Source organism: Symphodus melops (genome assembly GCF_947650265.1).
Source record: "Symphodus melops genome assembly, chromosome: 1".
NCBI lineage: Eukaryota > Metazoa > Chordata > Actinopteri > Labriformes > Labridae > Symphodus > Symphodus melops.
In genome coordinates, this window is record NC_136691.1 from 49,889,581 (window position 1) to 49,904,132 (window position 14,552).

The 14,552-nt window shown below is 40.9% G+C and overlaps 1 protein-coding gene across 9 annotated transcripts; it reads right to left on the reverse strand.

The window, feature by feature from the left end:
* Positions 1-15: 15 nt before the first annotated feature.
* Positions 16-14,372, reverse strand: cdc14b (cell division cycle 14B). 9 transcript variants are annotated; one of them, XM_079347833.1, is made up of 16 exons: positions 14,029-14,372; positions 12,783-12,873; positions 12,046-12,121; positions 11,506-11,598; positions 11,348-11,424; positions 10,743-10,809; positions 10,513-10,663; positions 10,190-10,420; positions 9,889-10,027; positions 9,143-9,308; positions 8,957-9,054; positions 4,237-4,284; positions 4,024-4,149; positions 2,532-2,700; positions 825-890; positions 16-672 (listed from the first exon to the last, which is right to left on the reverse strand). In XM_079347833.1, the coding sequence occupies exons 1-15, from the start codon at positions 14,135-14,137 to the stop codon at positions 867-869; spliced, it is 1,665 nt and encodes a 554-aa protein (XP_079203959.1). In that variant the 5' UTR covers positions 14,138-14,372; the 3' UTR covers positions 16-672; positions 825-866. The 9 variants fall into 9 exon arrangements, 6 of the variants coding, with proteins under 6 accessions (XP_079203959.1, XP_079203964.1, XP_079203961.1 ...); XM_079347838.1 differs by lacking the exon at positions 14,029-14,372 and adding an exon at positions 13,016-13,076; XM_079347835.1 differs by lacking the exon at positions 2,532-2,700.
* Positions 14,373-14,552: the final 180 nt, after the last annotated feature.

The following is a 14,552-nucleotide window of genomic DNA, read 5'->3' on the forward strand; positions in this document are numbered from 1 at the left end:
CAGATACATTCTTGATACAGTTTTATTTAAAAAGTCTGCTTCTATGTGCTTTGAGCAAATGTCTTTAGTGATTTATGAACATGACTTGAAACAAAGCCCCATTAGGACCATTGACATTTCATAACATGATTAAAACATAATAAAAAATATTTAAAAAATACAAACTGAGTATATCAAATGTGGACATATTTACAGTCTGGTAATACAGGAGCTGAAAAGTTTCACTAGTAAGAAAAGACAAGCGATGTGCACCGTCCAATCTTAAAACGGTCGTGATTGCACCATCCTATAATCCAGAGCATGTGCTGCAGTTCTCAAGTTCACATGCCGGTCTTTAACAGTTGCAGTCCGCTCTGGTGCTTGCTACTGCATGCTTTGATAAGTAGGAACAACAAAGCGATGATTAAAAAACAGTTACATGATGCTTTAATTAAAGAGTACAACTCAGAGTGCCTCTTGACTAACAGAACTGGTAATGAGACTATTCAGAAATGGTTTACTGGTACATGATAAATCACACTGGTTAAAGTTTGCTCCAACATTTTTCTAAATAAATCTATTAAAAGAGTGGCACAGTTGTATAAGAAGTTGAATTTGATGTTAAATTCCTCCAGATTTGAAGATCCACCGGCTCACCGAAGAATGGGAGCTCTAGCCTTGGGTATGGAGTGACTAAAGACAAAGACAATATCAGTATTAATAATAGGGTATTAATTACATTTCCATAATTTAATGAAAAATAAGTAAACATTGATCATTCAACAAATGCAACCAGTTTGACAGTTTAAATCAAGTAAATGAAACAGTGAAGTGGAGATAGATACCATAGCCTGGAAAATCGAAGTGAATGCAAAGAGCTGTGAGCTTTATGTCCTTTGGAGACAGAGCGTCTGTTGCATGTAAGAAATAGAAGAGGAGGAAACAGCAGACATAAATTGTTACTATTGGCTCCAGGAATGGATGCAGACACAGCCACAGAGTGGAGCTGACAGGCCAGAGGCAGAAGACACAGCGAGCAGCAGCAGAGTCCAGAGAAGCTATAGTCAGTCATATTTAGAAACCCCCTGTTCTTAAGCGACCATGCAGCAGAAAGCTCACCAATGAAGTGGCTCGATAACAAATGGAGATCCATTCCCCCGTCGCACATAATACAGCTCAGATTTATTACACGTTAGTTCAGAAGAGTGTCAGACAGGTTTAGATTGTTAATACAAGTTGGCTGGGTTGCATCAACATGGCTTCTTGAGGGTTGCAAACTTCTATTTTAGCAAAGAACATTTTAAATTAACTATGTTGGTGATAAAAGATCACATACAAAATACACTAAACCTTGTTTTTTTAAACACTCATGTGTCCCTAGTCTGTATTCAAAGTCATTCCGCTTCATCTTTTGTGTACTCCACAATTTAGAAAACGTGTGCTCAAACAGGCCGTTTGGAGATTTTCCCATAATGACATCACAAAGGGCAGTAGCCCCTTCCCCAGGTGGTTAAAACTCCCACAGCTCGGTGTTTGTTTGGCCCACTGAGTCAGCATTCTCACCGTCAACAGTTGGACATGGAGAGAGAAAGACAGCCACCCAAGGCCTTCACTTACATTTAAAGTTTCAGACACAGAAACAGCCTGTTTTGAGCAGGGCTGAAAAAGAGGGGTTTTAAACATGTCAAAAATACAGGACCAGAGTGAATTTTGGCAAGAGACTTATATGAATAATATGTGAATATGAATAATTTAAGAGATAATCCTAGTGAGCCTAAACTACACTGATTGACAATGGAAAAAAAAGTATAAAGAGCGTGTAATAGAAAAATTCAAAAGAGCATTTAAAAAAACCAAAAACATGTTAGATTGCTTTCCTCCATTCATTTGTGTAAGACCGTGCAGGAAAGTCAACCCTTAAGTTTAGATTAATTGAAGTTAATTTGGCTGTGAAAAAAAATTAACCTCTTCTCTCTTTGAAAATCATCACATTCAATCATTTAATAATTTAGGTTTATATTGTGAAAATTTGTCTTACATTTTTTTTTTGAAAACAATAGTCGTTTTGCTCCATTCTACCTTCAATAACACTGCCCTCCAATCATGTTACACAGTCTTGACTGCTAAATCCTAATGGTTCAAAATGTGATATAAATTGAATCTTTCCAGTCCCTTACTGTGTAAAACAACTGATTGTCAATAAGCCACAATGTTGTTTTGTTAAAACATTTGATCTGTGTTGATGCATCCCAGCCTAAGTACATAAAGTGATGATCAAAAGAAATGTGTCAAGTGTAAAAGAAAGAGAAAGAAGAGTGCTGAGGCTCTGGACTTTGACTGGATATACACAGGCACCAATACAAGTACTTGCAACACTGATTTGGTGATTCTTAATGCTGACAAAACTAAAAGGAAACCATTCAAATTTCCTCGTTTGGACAGCATAAAGAACATAATAGAAATATGTCCAGTTAAAAAAAAACTTGTTTCTTGCTGTGTGCACATGCAGCTCCAGTCTCCATACGGCTCAGAGTGAGTCTGCGGGAGCTTGCCTGCAGGTGGACCTGTGCCATGTTTAAGTTGATGAGAGGGCTTGTGTTGGCTGTGGCACTGGCTGTGTCTCTATGGCTGCCACATGGCTCACAACACATTGGGTCTCTGTCGCCAGCCACTACATGCAAGTTTCCTAGAGACCTGACCAGTCTGCTGTGGCACAGGGAGCTGGCAGAGAGAAGGGAAGTTGTTAATTTACTCCAAAAGGATCCATGAGTGGCTATAGCCTCTTGGTTGCTGTCAACTGTGTCATCTCCACATTTAAACACTCAAAAAAAACAGGAGTCCACATATTATTGTTTTAACACAACAAAGTTCCACAACAATTTAAATTGTGTGGAATAAGGATGAGCATAAGTCAACTTAACCATCAGTCATTGTTGAAAAAGCTGAGAAAAACATCGAAAAAACTAGGCAGTGTGCATAGATGGATATCAGAGGAGGGCAATCGTTCTGAATTTGAAACTTTGAAAATTCAAAACTACTTGTCGATATTTTTGCTTAACCCCATGTCTCCTGCTGTAGTGTCTGAGCTGTATTTAGAGGAATCCTTCTTTAAAGTGAGCTGGTGATGCATTTCCTACTTCCAGTCAGAGCTTCTCCTGATCTCATTCTCAGTGAAGATTAAGACCCCGTCCACACGTGGCCGGGTATCTCACAAAACAAAGATATTTTTCTACATTTTGGCCTCTCATCCACATGAAAACGCAGATTTACGGCATCAAAAACGAAGCTTTCAAGTGAAGATTTGCAAATTCTCCGTTTATGCGTTTGCATGTGGACATCAATAACCGGGGTTTTGCATTTCGAAACGTCACTGCAATATGTTCTAACGTCACATATGCACCCTGTGTTTATATATTTTATATAACGGTATGAATGTGCAAAAAAAACCGCACTTCTGCGGTTACATGTGGATGAAGTTTTTTCTGAAAACGAGGTTGTGTGTATGTAAGTTTTTTTCTAGACAGAGGGGGCAGGATATTATTATTTTTTTTACAAAAACCCGGCTACGTTTGGACAAGGGCTAAATCAGAATTCAGATTCAGGCTGCCATTTCAAGCCGCGACTTACCGCCTTCAGTCTGAATGTTGCAGAGGCAAAATGGGTGAGCTCTTCTCTGGAGGTATCAGAGGCGTTACAGGGGCGAGACAGGATCAGTAGAGCCAGCTGGGGAGCGCAGTGCTATATGTGTGTGTGCATGTTTGACTTTGTTTATGTAGCACTCCTGCTGTGCAACATCGGAACAAAATGTGAATTTACAGACTGGGACACCAGTATAACACTAAAATCTGGATGTACAAAGATGTAGATGAGCTAGGTTATGACACTTTAGCCATTTCTGTCTAAAAGGGCTCGAGTCAGAGAAAAAGAAAAAGATTTGGGTGAGCATGATTTCCCTCTTTTATATCCTGGGCTGCACTCTTAAAAGTGATTCTGCACTATCATAACAGTGAATGTGTTTTTTCAGAGTCCAATCTAATAACTGACCTTCCTCCGACTCCTCTGGCAGGCAGGGAGGTTCTGCTCCTCTTCCTGCTGTCTGAGCGGTCAGACAGAGCCAGAGGGGTGATGCCGGCATTGCAGCCCTGAACACTGGCCTGCAGGATGACTGTGCTGCAGGGAAACACGGCATCAGTTAGTCAAAATCATGTGCAACGTCAGAGTTTGAGTAGAAACATTGCGAGACACAGACACATTTACCTCAGGGACTGTGATGACGACCTGGTGTGAATTTTGTTCTCTTCTTGTCTATGAAACACAAAGAATGTGACGGTGAACTATGTGCAGGAAGTGTACAGAATGAGAGATCTACAGAGAGCTGACAGGACAGAGTGGAGGCAGAGATTTATGGAGATGGACTATTCATTTCTCTTAGCGTTAGTCTTGTGCACAGATTATTGCAGCGTCAGCAGACAGGTAGGATTAATTAATTGCCAGTATCGACCACAGGGTGGCACTAAATGTAAACAGGATTAAATTAGCTTTTATACAAGATTATTTTTTACTTGGAAAAAGGGAGCAACAGTCTGGCACTGTTTCATTTTGACAGTCACAACCACAATAACCAGCAAAGCATAGTGTTTGAAGATGACATGATGGTGGGCACAGAAAGACAAATCAGTGTACAGACAACATGGGGACATGGACAAGGCAGGAGCCTGTTTGATTAAGTGGCTGGCTCTTCTCATCAGCTTAAAGTTGACTGTGTTTACAGAAAGGACAAACTACCAAGATTTGATGTTTGAAGAGATTTCTGATTTGGGGATTGAACAAAAAAAAAAAAAAAAAAAAAAAGAGACTGGGGGCTCACTTACAGCATTCTCAGTTAGAGCTCCAGAAGGGGGGCAGGACAGGTTTTTGGGGGGGCTGACGGGCGGTAGAGCTCATTGAAATCCTAACCCGTCTATACAGAAATGCAGGATGGAAGAAGGGAAGCCATACACAATCCACCACAGGGCAAGGCTACACAGGGAGGAGAGCAGCATGGCTACCAGCCATCTGAAAGGAGGACAAATCCAACAACAAGAGCAAACGGAAAAAAAAGGGGGAAACTAGAAAGAAGAGACAAAAGACATCCAGGCAGGACACAAAGCCTCTGATGTTCTGCTTTTCCACTGGGACTGGATTAGATGAAATACCTTTCATAGAGCGCCAGTCAGCAGGTTTTTGTCCTTCACTGGCTCTGATGTGTTCGCACTCTGCTCTATACTTAGAGCCCGACCGATGTCAGACTTCTGAAGTGTGTATTTAGGTATGAGAGTTAAAAAGGGGCCTAAAATATACAGGCTCATATTCCATTTTTACACAAAATGTAGAGAAAATGAGGAGGTATACAGTGCACAGAGGGGCAGGTTTTGGCAAAAAACTGAAGCTAATAACTAAAGTAGAAATATGATGGCATAACATGTTAAACGGTTATAGTTAGAAGAGTCGACCAATTAATTGGCTAGCCAATAACATTAGCCGATATTAGCATATCACATGACTGTCAGTGTGAGCTCATTCTGACCTCTGATATAACTGGGTTTATCATTCATTTGTATACATTTCATTTTTCTAATTGTTAACTTTTCAGTAAAAATGAGCGTTTCAGTGCACTGTTGTTATCTTGGACATTAAAGGATTTCTTTCCACTGTACAAATAAATAAATCTCGTCTTCGTTATAAACCTTTTTCTCAAATGTTTGATAACTGATTTTGAGGGATCAACGTAATTAATGTCTTTATCCGTCTCTAAGGATTTAAGATCTCAGAAAGATATCAGCCAATATCAGAATTTTATTCTGTTCTTAATATTGGTCACAAAAATTCTATATATGTCGGGCCCTAATATTTACTGACATTAGAATAATCAATAAAACAATATTGTAAAACAAACTGTACGTGTCATAAAGAAGTTGAGCTTTTTGATGTAAAATAACATAAAAACAGTATAAGGACAATATCAAGCATAGCTACTGTATATATGGGGTGAGGGGTCGATACCAGCCAATTGTAAATCAAGCTTTAATCTTCAGTTCACACATCACGTAAAAGAGCACAAATATTTTGTAATGGGAAGCCTGGAGCAGTAACCCGAGCTCAGATGGTATTTGTGTCCTGATCCAGTCACAGAAGGCAATGGAAAAACAACAGGCAGTTGACAATGAACCCCTGGCCAACATTAACAACATGTTAGACACGAACAACGATCAAACACAGAGGCGTGTCCATGCGTCCAGCTGAACGCGTTTCATGCCTGATGCCATGCATGAAAAGGCAGAAAAAGATGGAGATAAACTTTTCCTTCAGTGTAATTCAACATGCGCTTTAGTATTACTAAATAAAACAAACAGTGGAGCCAGATGGTGAAGTTCAGCAGCTGGTTGGACGTTTGTTGTAGCATTAACTGATCAGGCTTCAGGTGCAGGTGAATCTCCTTTCTGCTTAAACTGTCATGAGAACTAGAACCCATTTTCATCCCAAAAGCCCCTCGGAAGCTCTCATGTGGCGTCTCTGAATCCGTTTGATTGGGATACCAACGTTTTAGACCTTTAAATGATACCTGCAAAATCTAACTATATCACTATTTATTTGGAAACAAAACAATAAATAGAAGCCTGAAGCACCCAGTCTTGGGAAAGTTTTAACTTACACAAAAAAAGCAAGCAAACTCCTGCACGCTGTCTTAATTATACAAATACATTGGCAACGTTTCGGAACCTTTTTTTATTTTATTTTTTTTATAAATGGGAAACATCGACGGCATCTTTATGAAATGCCAAAAGGAGAAACGTCAGTATGTGACTTTGAATGCACCACTGCTGCTCGCTCTCTTTCACCTGAGGCAGCTTCGGGTGAAAACATGACTCAAGGTCTGCAGGTTTGGTTTGTTACAGCGTTGGTACTTTTCAACACTACTGTTTTAAAACACAGTATCAAAAACTTTTGGTCAAAATATTGATGAATCTACTATCCCAACAATACTCTTTAAAGCTACTTATTCAACTCATGTCAGGAACATCTCAGTCAAAGATCATTGTTTGTTACATTTAAGCACAAACAGCAATTTTTAAAATACACCTCCAGCTGAAGTTGTCGAGCAGGCAAGATCAAATTCAGCTTTGAAGTTTTCCTAACTTACTTAATTTATCCGTGCAAAATCACTGGTGCAAGCCAAGCACTACAACATTAAATTCAACTAACCAGCTCTCACATGAAACTGTGATTAGTTGAATAACTGTTGCTCTTTTTGTTCCACAGTTTGCTGTAACTAAGAGAATATCTCAGATAAGCCTCGATATCCCAGCAGAACAGCTCAGTGAGGTCATGAGAGGCAGATCATGAAAGGCGTGTCAAATGTACTGCATCCATTAAGTGCATATCCACGTCACACCAGAGTCATCCAGGGGAAGAAATAAAGAAAACAAACATCAAGTCAGCCATACTATTCTCTGGCACAGCAACCATTATCTACAGGAAGAGGATGTCAGCTAGAAACAGGAAGTGATGTGCACTTACCTCCATCATACAAAACCTCACATCCTCTCCCACTCTCTCTCTCTCTGCCTTTTCTGCTATCTTTTGAACGGCAGGCAACACATCGGCCACACCGTGCCCATGAGGCTGCAGCAGAACGCTACCACCTGCCTGACATGGGACAACAAAAGCCAAAGCCATATGGGTACATTTGGCAGAGGCTGGTCGACCATTCCTTTGGCCTCCCAAGGCCTGATTTACATGGGCAGTACGGCAATGGACTAAACATGTGTCGAAAACAGCTGGGCACAAATGAGATCCGAGATAAGATTCAAAAACACAGGAGCAAAAGGATAGAGCTAATCCCGTGTTTGGTTGTCTGGCCGTACTTAAAATATACCACAAATTCAATCTCAGCTTTGAAGGACTGATTGTGTTTGCGGCAGCATGCCCTGATTTATGTTACTGACAACTGAATTAGACTTTGAGTGTTGCTGTTGAAGTCTGAACAGGTTGTTTTTTTCTGCTACACTTCTTAAAATAGATGGGTTTGACGTTGCAACATTATTGAATTGTGATGACTATGTTCCTGGATCATTTATTTTTTAACAGAGCTATCCTTGAATAATGTTTGACTTTTGTCACATCATTGAGTAGGAATCACTTGACTGTATTTATTTACAATCCAAGATTAACTGAACCCCATGGAAGCTCCCTACTGTGACTGCCGTGTATTTCAGGGTCATAGTGACAAGATGCCCAGGTGACTGGCACACTCTACAGTTGAGGGGCTTAGGCTAAAAAGGCCAAACGAATGTAACTTTTTTAAACTAAATATTGAAATGTAGATTACAAACTGTGCAGGAAACAGTTTATAGAGTTCATCTTAAACCTCCACATCCTTATGCCTTTAGAGATCCAGCCCAAAAGAAACATTCTGCAGGCAGATAGTGTGTCAGATAACGCTACTCCAGTACACCAAACAACTTCACCACCCACGCCTCGCCTCTGTATTTGACCTTCCTTTACTCATAACCTCCGTTTACAGCTAAAACTAGACAAAAACCTGACCTACGTAAAGACATTTTAATTTAAAAAAAAAAAAAAAACCAGAGGAAACAAAAGGTGAGTAGTAAAGATTTTACAGGACTTCTGCCTGGTGTGTAAACTCAGAGATATGGTATGATATTAGGATGAAATTGCCAAAGTATTTGTAAAAGACAGCAGCACTTTGAGACTAAAACACAGAAACAGAGCTGACTACTCTGATGACGTAGAGGCTCCTCTCATGAAACTTGTGTTCTCAATAAATCCGACAATGACCTGATTGTCATGAAATCCTCCTTTTTCAAATCACAACTTATTGATGATTTGAAAACTGTATGTTATTATGTGTGTGATGACCCACATTTTACAGAGGAGCTAGAACAAGATGAGATGAGCAGGCGGCCTCTGTACTTACGACAGTGAACCTGAGGACGATCTGGCCTGCCTCTTGCTCTTCAGCGCTCGCAGCTTATCACCCTGTGTTAGACCGTTTCTCTCGTCTTCATCGTTGTACTGTGAACATAACAAACATTGAGGAGTACTCTCACATTGTGTACTAAAACAACAGGAAAGGCTGTTGTTGTTTTTAAAAATCGCTCACCAGCTCCTTGTCGTCCTTCTTGGACGTTCTGTTCTTGTTGCTCCCATTGATGGTGATGTCGTCCACTCCGGACAAGATCCTGGTCACTGCCATCTTGCCATTCTCTCGTTCGTTAAGCATTTTCTCCCGGAAAATATCTCCCTCTGCCCACAGACTGTTCTGTTTTCTGAGGTACAACATTTTGAAAAAACACAAGAAACGGCCGTCATCGAGCCTGATCAGTGCTCACATTATGATTTTGGACAAACGTTCCTGCAATTTAATAATCTCTTTCTAAACAGACTGAAGCCCTGTTTGTTCACCTACTCACTAAAGTGACGAGGTCACATACTAAACTTTGCGTCGTGTCTCTTTTCTTACTGGACTTGTGAAAGTAATGACACATTTCAATGCACCAATAAAAGTTTTGCGTCATTTGAAATGTATCAAACCCCAGGCGATGCTCCAATGAAGCTGGGTATCTTTCTTTTCATAATTTTGACTTCTGTCATGGATTTTCTCATCATATAGATCCATCCATTTTCTACCGCTTATCTGGGGCCAGCAGTCTAAGCAGAGACGCCCAGACTTCCCTTGCTCCAGACAATTCCTCCAGCTCTTCCAGTGGGGCCCCGAGGTGTTCCCAGGCCAGCCGAGAGACAGTCTCTCCAGCGTGTCCTAGGTCTACCACGAGGCCTCCTCCCTCTCGTATAGAAATCATTTAAACTCAGTGACATTTGGGGATTTTTGCTGCAGTGAACACTTACGCTTCAACAAAGTTCTGCTGAGGTCCAATGACCGACCCAGGTCTGCAGATCCGTATCCAAGCAATGACCTCTGCAGCTGTCATGCGGTAATGTTTCATCATGTAGCAGCCGATCAGCGTGCCAGTCCTCCCAAGGCCAGCTACAAAAAAAAGAAAAAAAAAAAAAAGATATGGCAACAAACTGAGCAATGAACAGGATTTTTTTTCTTTTTTCGATCAAGTATTTTGCATCAATCACAAGAAGCCAAAGTAGAAGAACCAATCACGTCCCTTTCAGCGTGACTGTGGTTCAGAAGTCCTACCTTTGCAGTGGACAGCGATGGCTCCTTCTGCGTTCTCACAGATGTTGAGGAACTTCCTGACGATGGAGTCGCTGGGCGTACTCCCGTCCACAAAGAACAGATCGTGATGCTCAAAGCCAGACTCTGTGAACCGCCTGGCATCGTACATCTTCTTGTTGAGTCTGATGACGGCTGTGATGTTGTGATTCCTGAAGTACGGGATGTAAGCCTCTGGGGCGTGCAAAGGATAGCCTGAGATAAGAGTGAAAACACCCTTTGTGAGTCTAGGAGTTCTAAAAGGAGGTACAATTTGAAAGTGCATTAGACAGGTGTATATCACCAACCATTCTCTATTTTGCTTTTTGGATGAGGCCCACTGAATGCAAGGAACTTTCCGGGAATGATCCAGTTGAAGTCTCCATTTTCCGCCCTCTCGTAGTGCTCGTATTCCTCAACATCAAACTTAGTGAAGTCGAGCCAGTTGAACTGCAGAGCCTGGTAGACGATTGACAGGGAGTTCATTTTATTAGGTGCATGACCCATCAGTACATAAATAAAGCTTTTATATACGTACTTTGTGAACAGCACGGAGGCAATCAAGGATGTTCAGATTGTACATGCAGGTTCCAAACGAAGCATCTCTGAAACATAAAACACAGTTCATAGTTCTATATGGCTGTAAAAACCAGATGAGATGCTCATTCAATAGTTTGAAACGTGTGTGTGAAGTGGAAACAGATCCATTTTCTCTGTGAGTGATCGGAGCTGGTCATTTTCTTGGCAGTATTTATCCAGCAGAATAATGCATTCAGAATGAAGACATCCCAATGTGGCAGGTAACTTGATATCTTGCCTCTGAAATCATAACAGTGGGTTCATCGGTTACCCAGTGGTTAGTGTGCGTGCCCCATGTACGGTGCTGTAGTTCTCGAAGGAGGACGATCGAGCCTGACCTGTGGCTCCCTTCCTGCATGTCATTCCCCACTCTCTCCCTCTCTCAAATTTGTGATCCTATTCACTGACCTATCTTCCCATTGAAGGCATAAAAAGCCAAGAAATAAATCATTAAATCTACAAAAATGTCAACATTGAAACTGAAATGGTCATAATACTGCTCGGCAAATTAGCGACCATTTTAAGTTTGAAGAATGATAACCCACTGTAAATCAGGATTATTACCTGAAGGGAATATATATTGAATTCCTTGACACCAGCAGACTGTAGGCGTCCTCTGGCGACATGTTGAGATTCATTACCTGTAAACACAAACATCTCATTAGTAAGAGCCTCTTGTTTTACATGCAGAGTTAATTACACATGCAGCCTCTGTAACTTACAGCATATGAGCCGATAAGGTAGGCAGCATTGGCTTGTTTCTTCTGATCTCCACACGTATAAAATATGATCTTCTTTCGTGAGAGTGTGATGGACTGTGAGAGACATTAAAGTTGCAAGTTATTAATTTGACTTGGAAAAATACAAAAATTTGACATCGGAAAAAAAAAAAATGTGACCGTACTTCTACTTCAAATAATGGATTATTCCAAGGTGGCTATTCAAAGCTAACAGAACTAGTCAACCAAAAGTTAAAAGCTTGAGCTAACAACTCCATCTGCCGACGTTTTTGTCGAGAAGCCTTAAGATGAAAGCATGTAGCAACAAAAACCAGATTTCTAGAGTTGACAAGCCAGGATGATCAGCAACAAAAAGTCGACTGTAAAAGTTAAAGTAAAAAATAATTTATTTGCACTCATGTAACCTTAAATCAACATAATGTTACCTTATTACTAAAGTCATGACTTTTGTATTGACTGAACATGGTTTGGTTTCTCAGTCTCTTTTCCAGGAAGTGCACTTAAGAGCGAGGTTGACTGTACCTTGAGCTTCTTTGTCAGCTTGCAACAGAAACGATAAAACATGGCCTGGTTGAGGGGACCAAAGTCCGCATAGAAGCTGAGAGAGAGAGAGAGAGAGAAGAGAGAGAGAATAATAAAAAAAGAGTGTCAGAGTTACTATTTATGCATCAGTCAGGGTCTCTGGGGAATTTTCACTGGATAAATTCAGCAACTTCACACTGACATGGTAAAAACACTGACAGAGTAATGACTAAATCTGGGAGCGATGCTGGAGGGGAAGGTCAGAAAAGGACAAAACGCTGCAATGAGGAGATGTCTTTGACTCAAAAAGGTCAGATACAGTATGATGTGTCCTGCCACCCACTGAAGCAGACATGACCACCTTACTATGACACTGCAACATTGGCTCTAGTAATTATTATATTTACCTTTATTGTTGCAGTTATCTTAGGAGGATTCCAAAAGTAGAAATTCATTTTGCTATTGTAAAAAGTATCAGAAAAATACTCTAACATGTTTTATCTGCCATGCAAATTTTGAAACCAAAGCCAGACTCCATGCATATTTAAAGGTCATGTTTGATCATGCTTTAATGCTATCAGCACTAAAGGTCGCTGTATATCTTTATGTTTGCAATGATTGCGTAAGCTGCAGGGCATTCTTCTGTCGCACCCAATAAGTGCAAAAGTAAGCACAGTAAATGCGAACACCCTTTAAAACTATTTTGCAGAATTCAGAAGTGCAAATAGACAACTTACTTTTCATATGCCAGCTCCTCATCTATGCAGAAACAGTGTCTTTCGGCTGTGCTCTTGATCTTCTGCTTTAGTATGGCGAAATATAACTGATCTGGAGGAGGGAGGAGGGGGTAGGGCGACAATATAGAGAGTCAGTTACATGTTTTTGTCATGCATACACATTTCATTTACTCCCCCCCGTTAGCACTTCTTTGCCTGCAACAACTTTTAGTGTACGTTTTCGTGCAACTTACCTTTGATAAACTCAATGCATCTTGACGAAACATCGTCCGCGTTCATCTTTCCCACAGTTTTAAACATGATGTTTAGCAGAGAAACGTACGAGACTTTTTTTTATTCAGGACTCTACGTGCATACTGAGTAAAACTTACAAAAATAAAGAGTGATACGATTTAAAAAGTAAGTTATAAGTTAAAAAAAATAGTAATTTAAAGTGATAAAAATGTCCTTCGGCACTGGGTTAGATCTTCGGAACAAGAAAGTTGGCACTCGAAGAAGGAAGGAGAGTTTCCAGGCTAAGTGCGCACTCTGCTAAAAATGATCACCACTAAACTCCTCCCATAGTATTTTTTTGTAGAACGCTATTGGCTAGCAAAGAAACAGGGCGCAACATTATTCGAGGGAAGTCCTGTCCGTCAAGCTTCGCCGCGCCCTTTTCAGTTTAAAGTTCTCTACATAAGACACGTGATAGGCCCCGGGAACGCTGCCCAAGCGGTTGCTAGGACGATCTCTCAGCCAATCAATTCCGTGATTTCTACTCGGATGAACCTCCCTCCTTCAGATTTGAGCTGCGTAGGGACAAGAACCAGGAAAACGACATAAATTATTGGAAAATTAACCTAGGACGAGGACGAGAGTGGGCTAACGAGGATATTATATAGATAATTACTTCACATGTCTATTTTATATAAATACGTTTAAGTCACTGACAACCAATTGAAAAAGACTGGGCAAACAAAGCAAACTTCTGATGTTATTTTTTCCTTTTTTGGGGGGGGGAAACATAAAAAAAAATGATTTGCTAAAATGTAAAGGTAAGTTGGCGCAAACCCAGTGCAATAACAATGTATATTTCTCCGGTCTCGCAGTAGTAAGACCAAAACCTGAAAAATCACAGCACATTGATTTGACAGTGGTCATGGAAAAAAAAACAACAAAAAACGCAGTAGTGTGCCTGCGCAGCCTTCTGCGCATATTTTGCAGCTGAGCTCAAAGTTGACAGGGTTCACTCTGCAGACCCACTTACCTGTTATCTCAATGTAAATATCACAGTTTGGCGCCGCCTCCGAGCTGCTTTGAGTTGCACAGCGCCTTTTCCTCGACTCGGCTCGTCTCCTCTCGCTCTTGCGCTTCATTTTCTCCTCGGGGGCTGCACGGTGCACATTCCTGGACTGCTGCTGCAGCAGACCTCCACTGCTTCCCGGTGCTGCGGCGTTGTCCCCGTTTTCTTGCAGTATTATTTAGGCTATGACATTTCTTCCTCCTGTGCTGCTGGTCTTGTTTGTGTTGTATGTCAGACAAGGTACAGCTGTCTGCTCCAGCCTCTCTGGTGGTGCTGACGTATATGCGCGGGGCAGGTTTCTGCTTTCTGAATCCCCTGCATGTGACGTATCAGGATTAGATGTCCAGTGCCCACCCTTCACTATTTAAGCAGCTCTATATGCCGGGATAATATGATGTGCAGGATGTAATGGAAAGTGCTGAATAAATAGATGTTATTGGATTGGATGACCATGCATTACAGGGTTCATGTGGAGAGCATGACTGAGG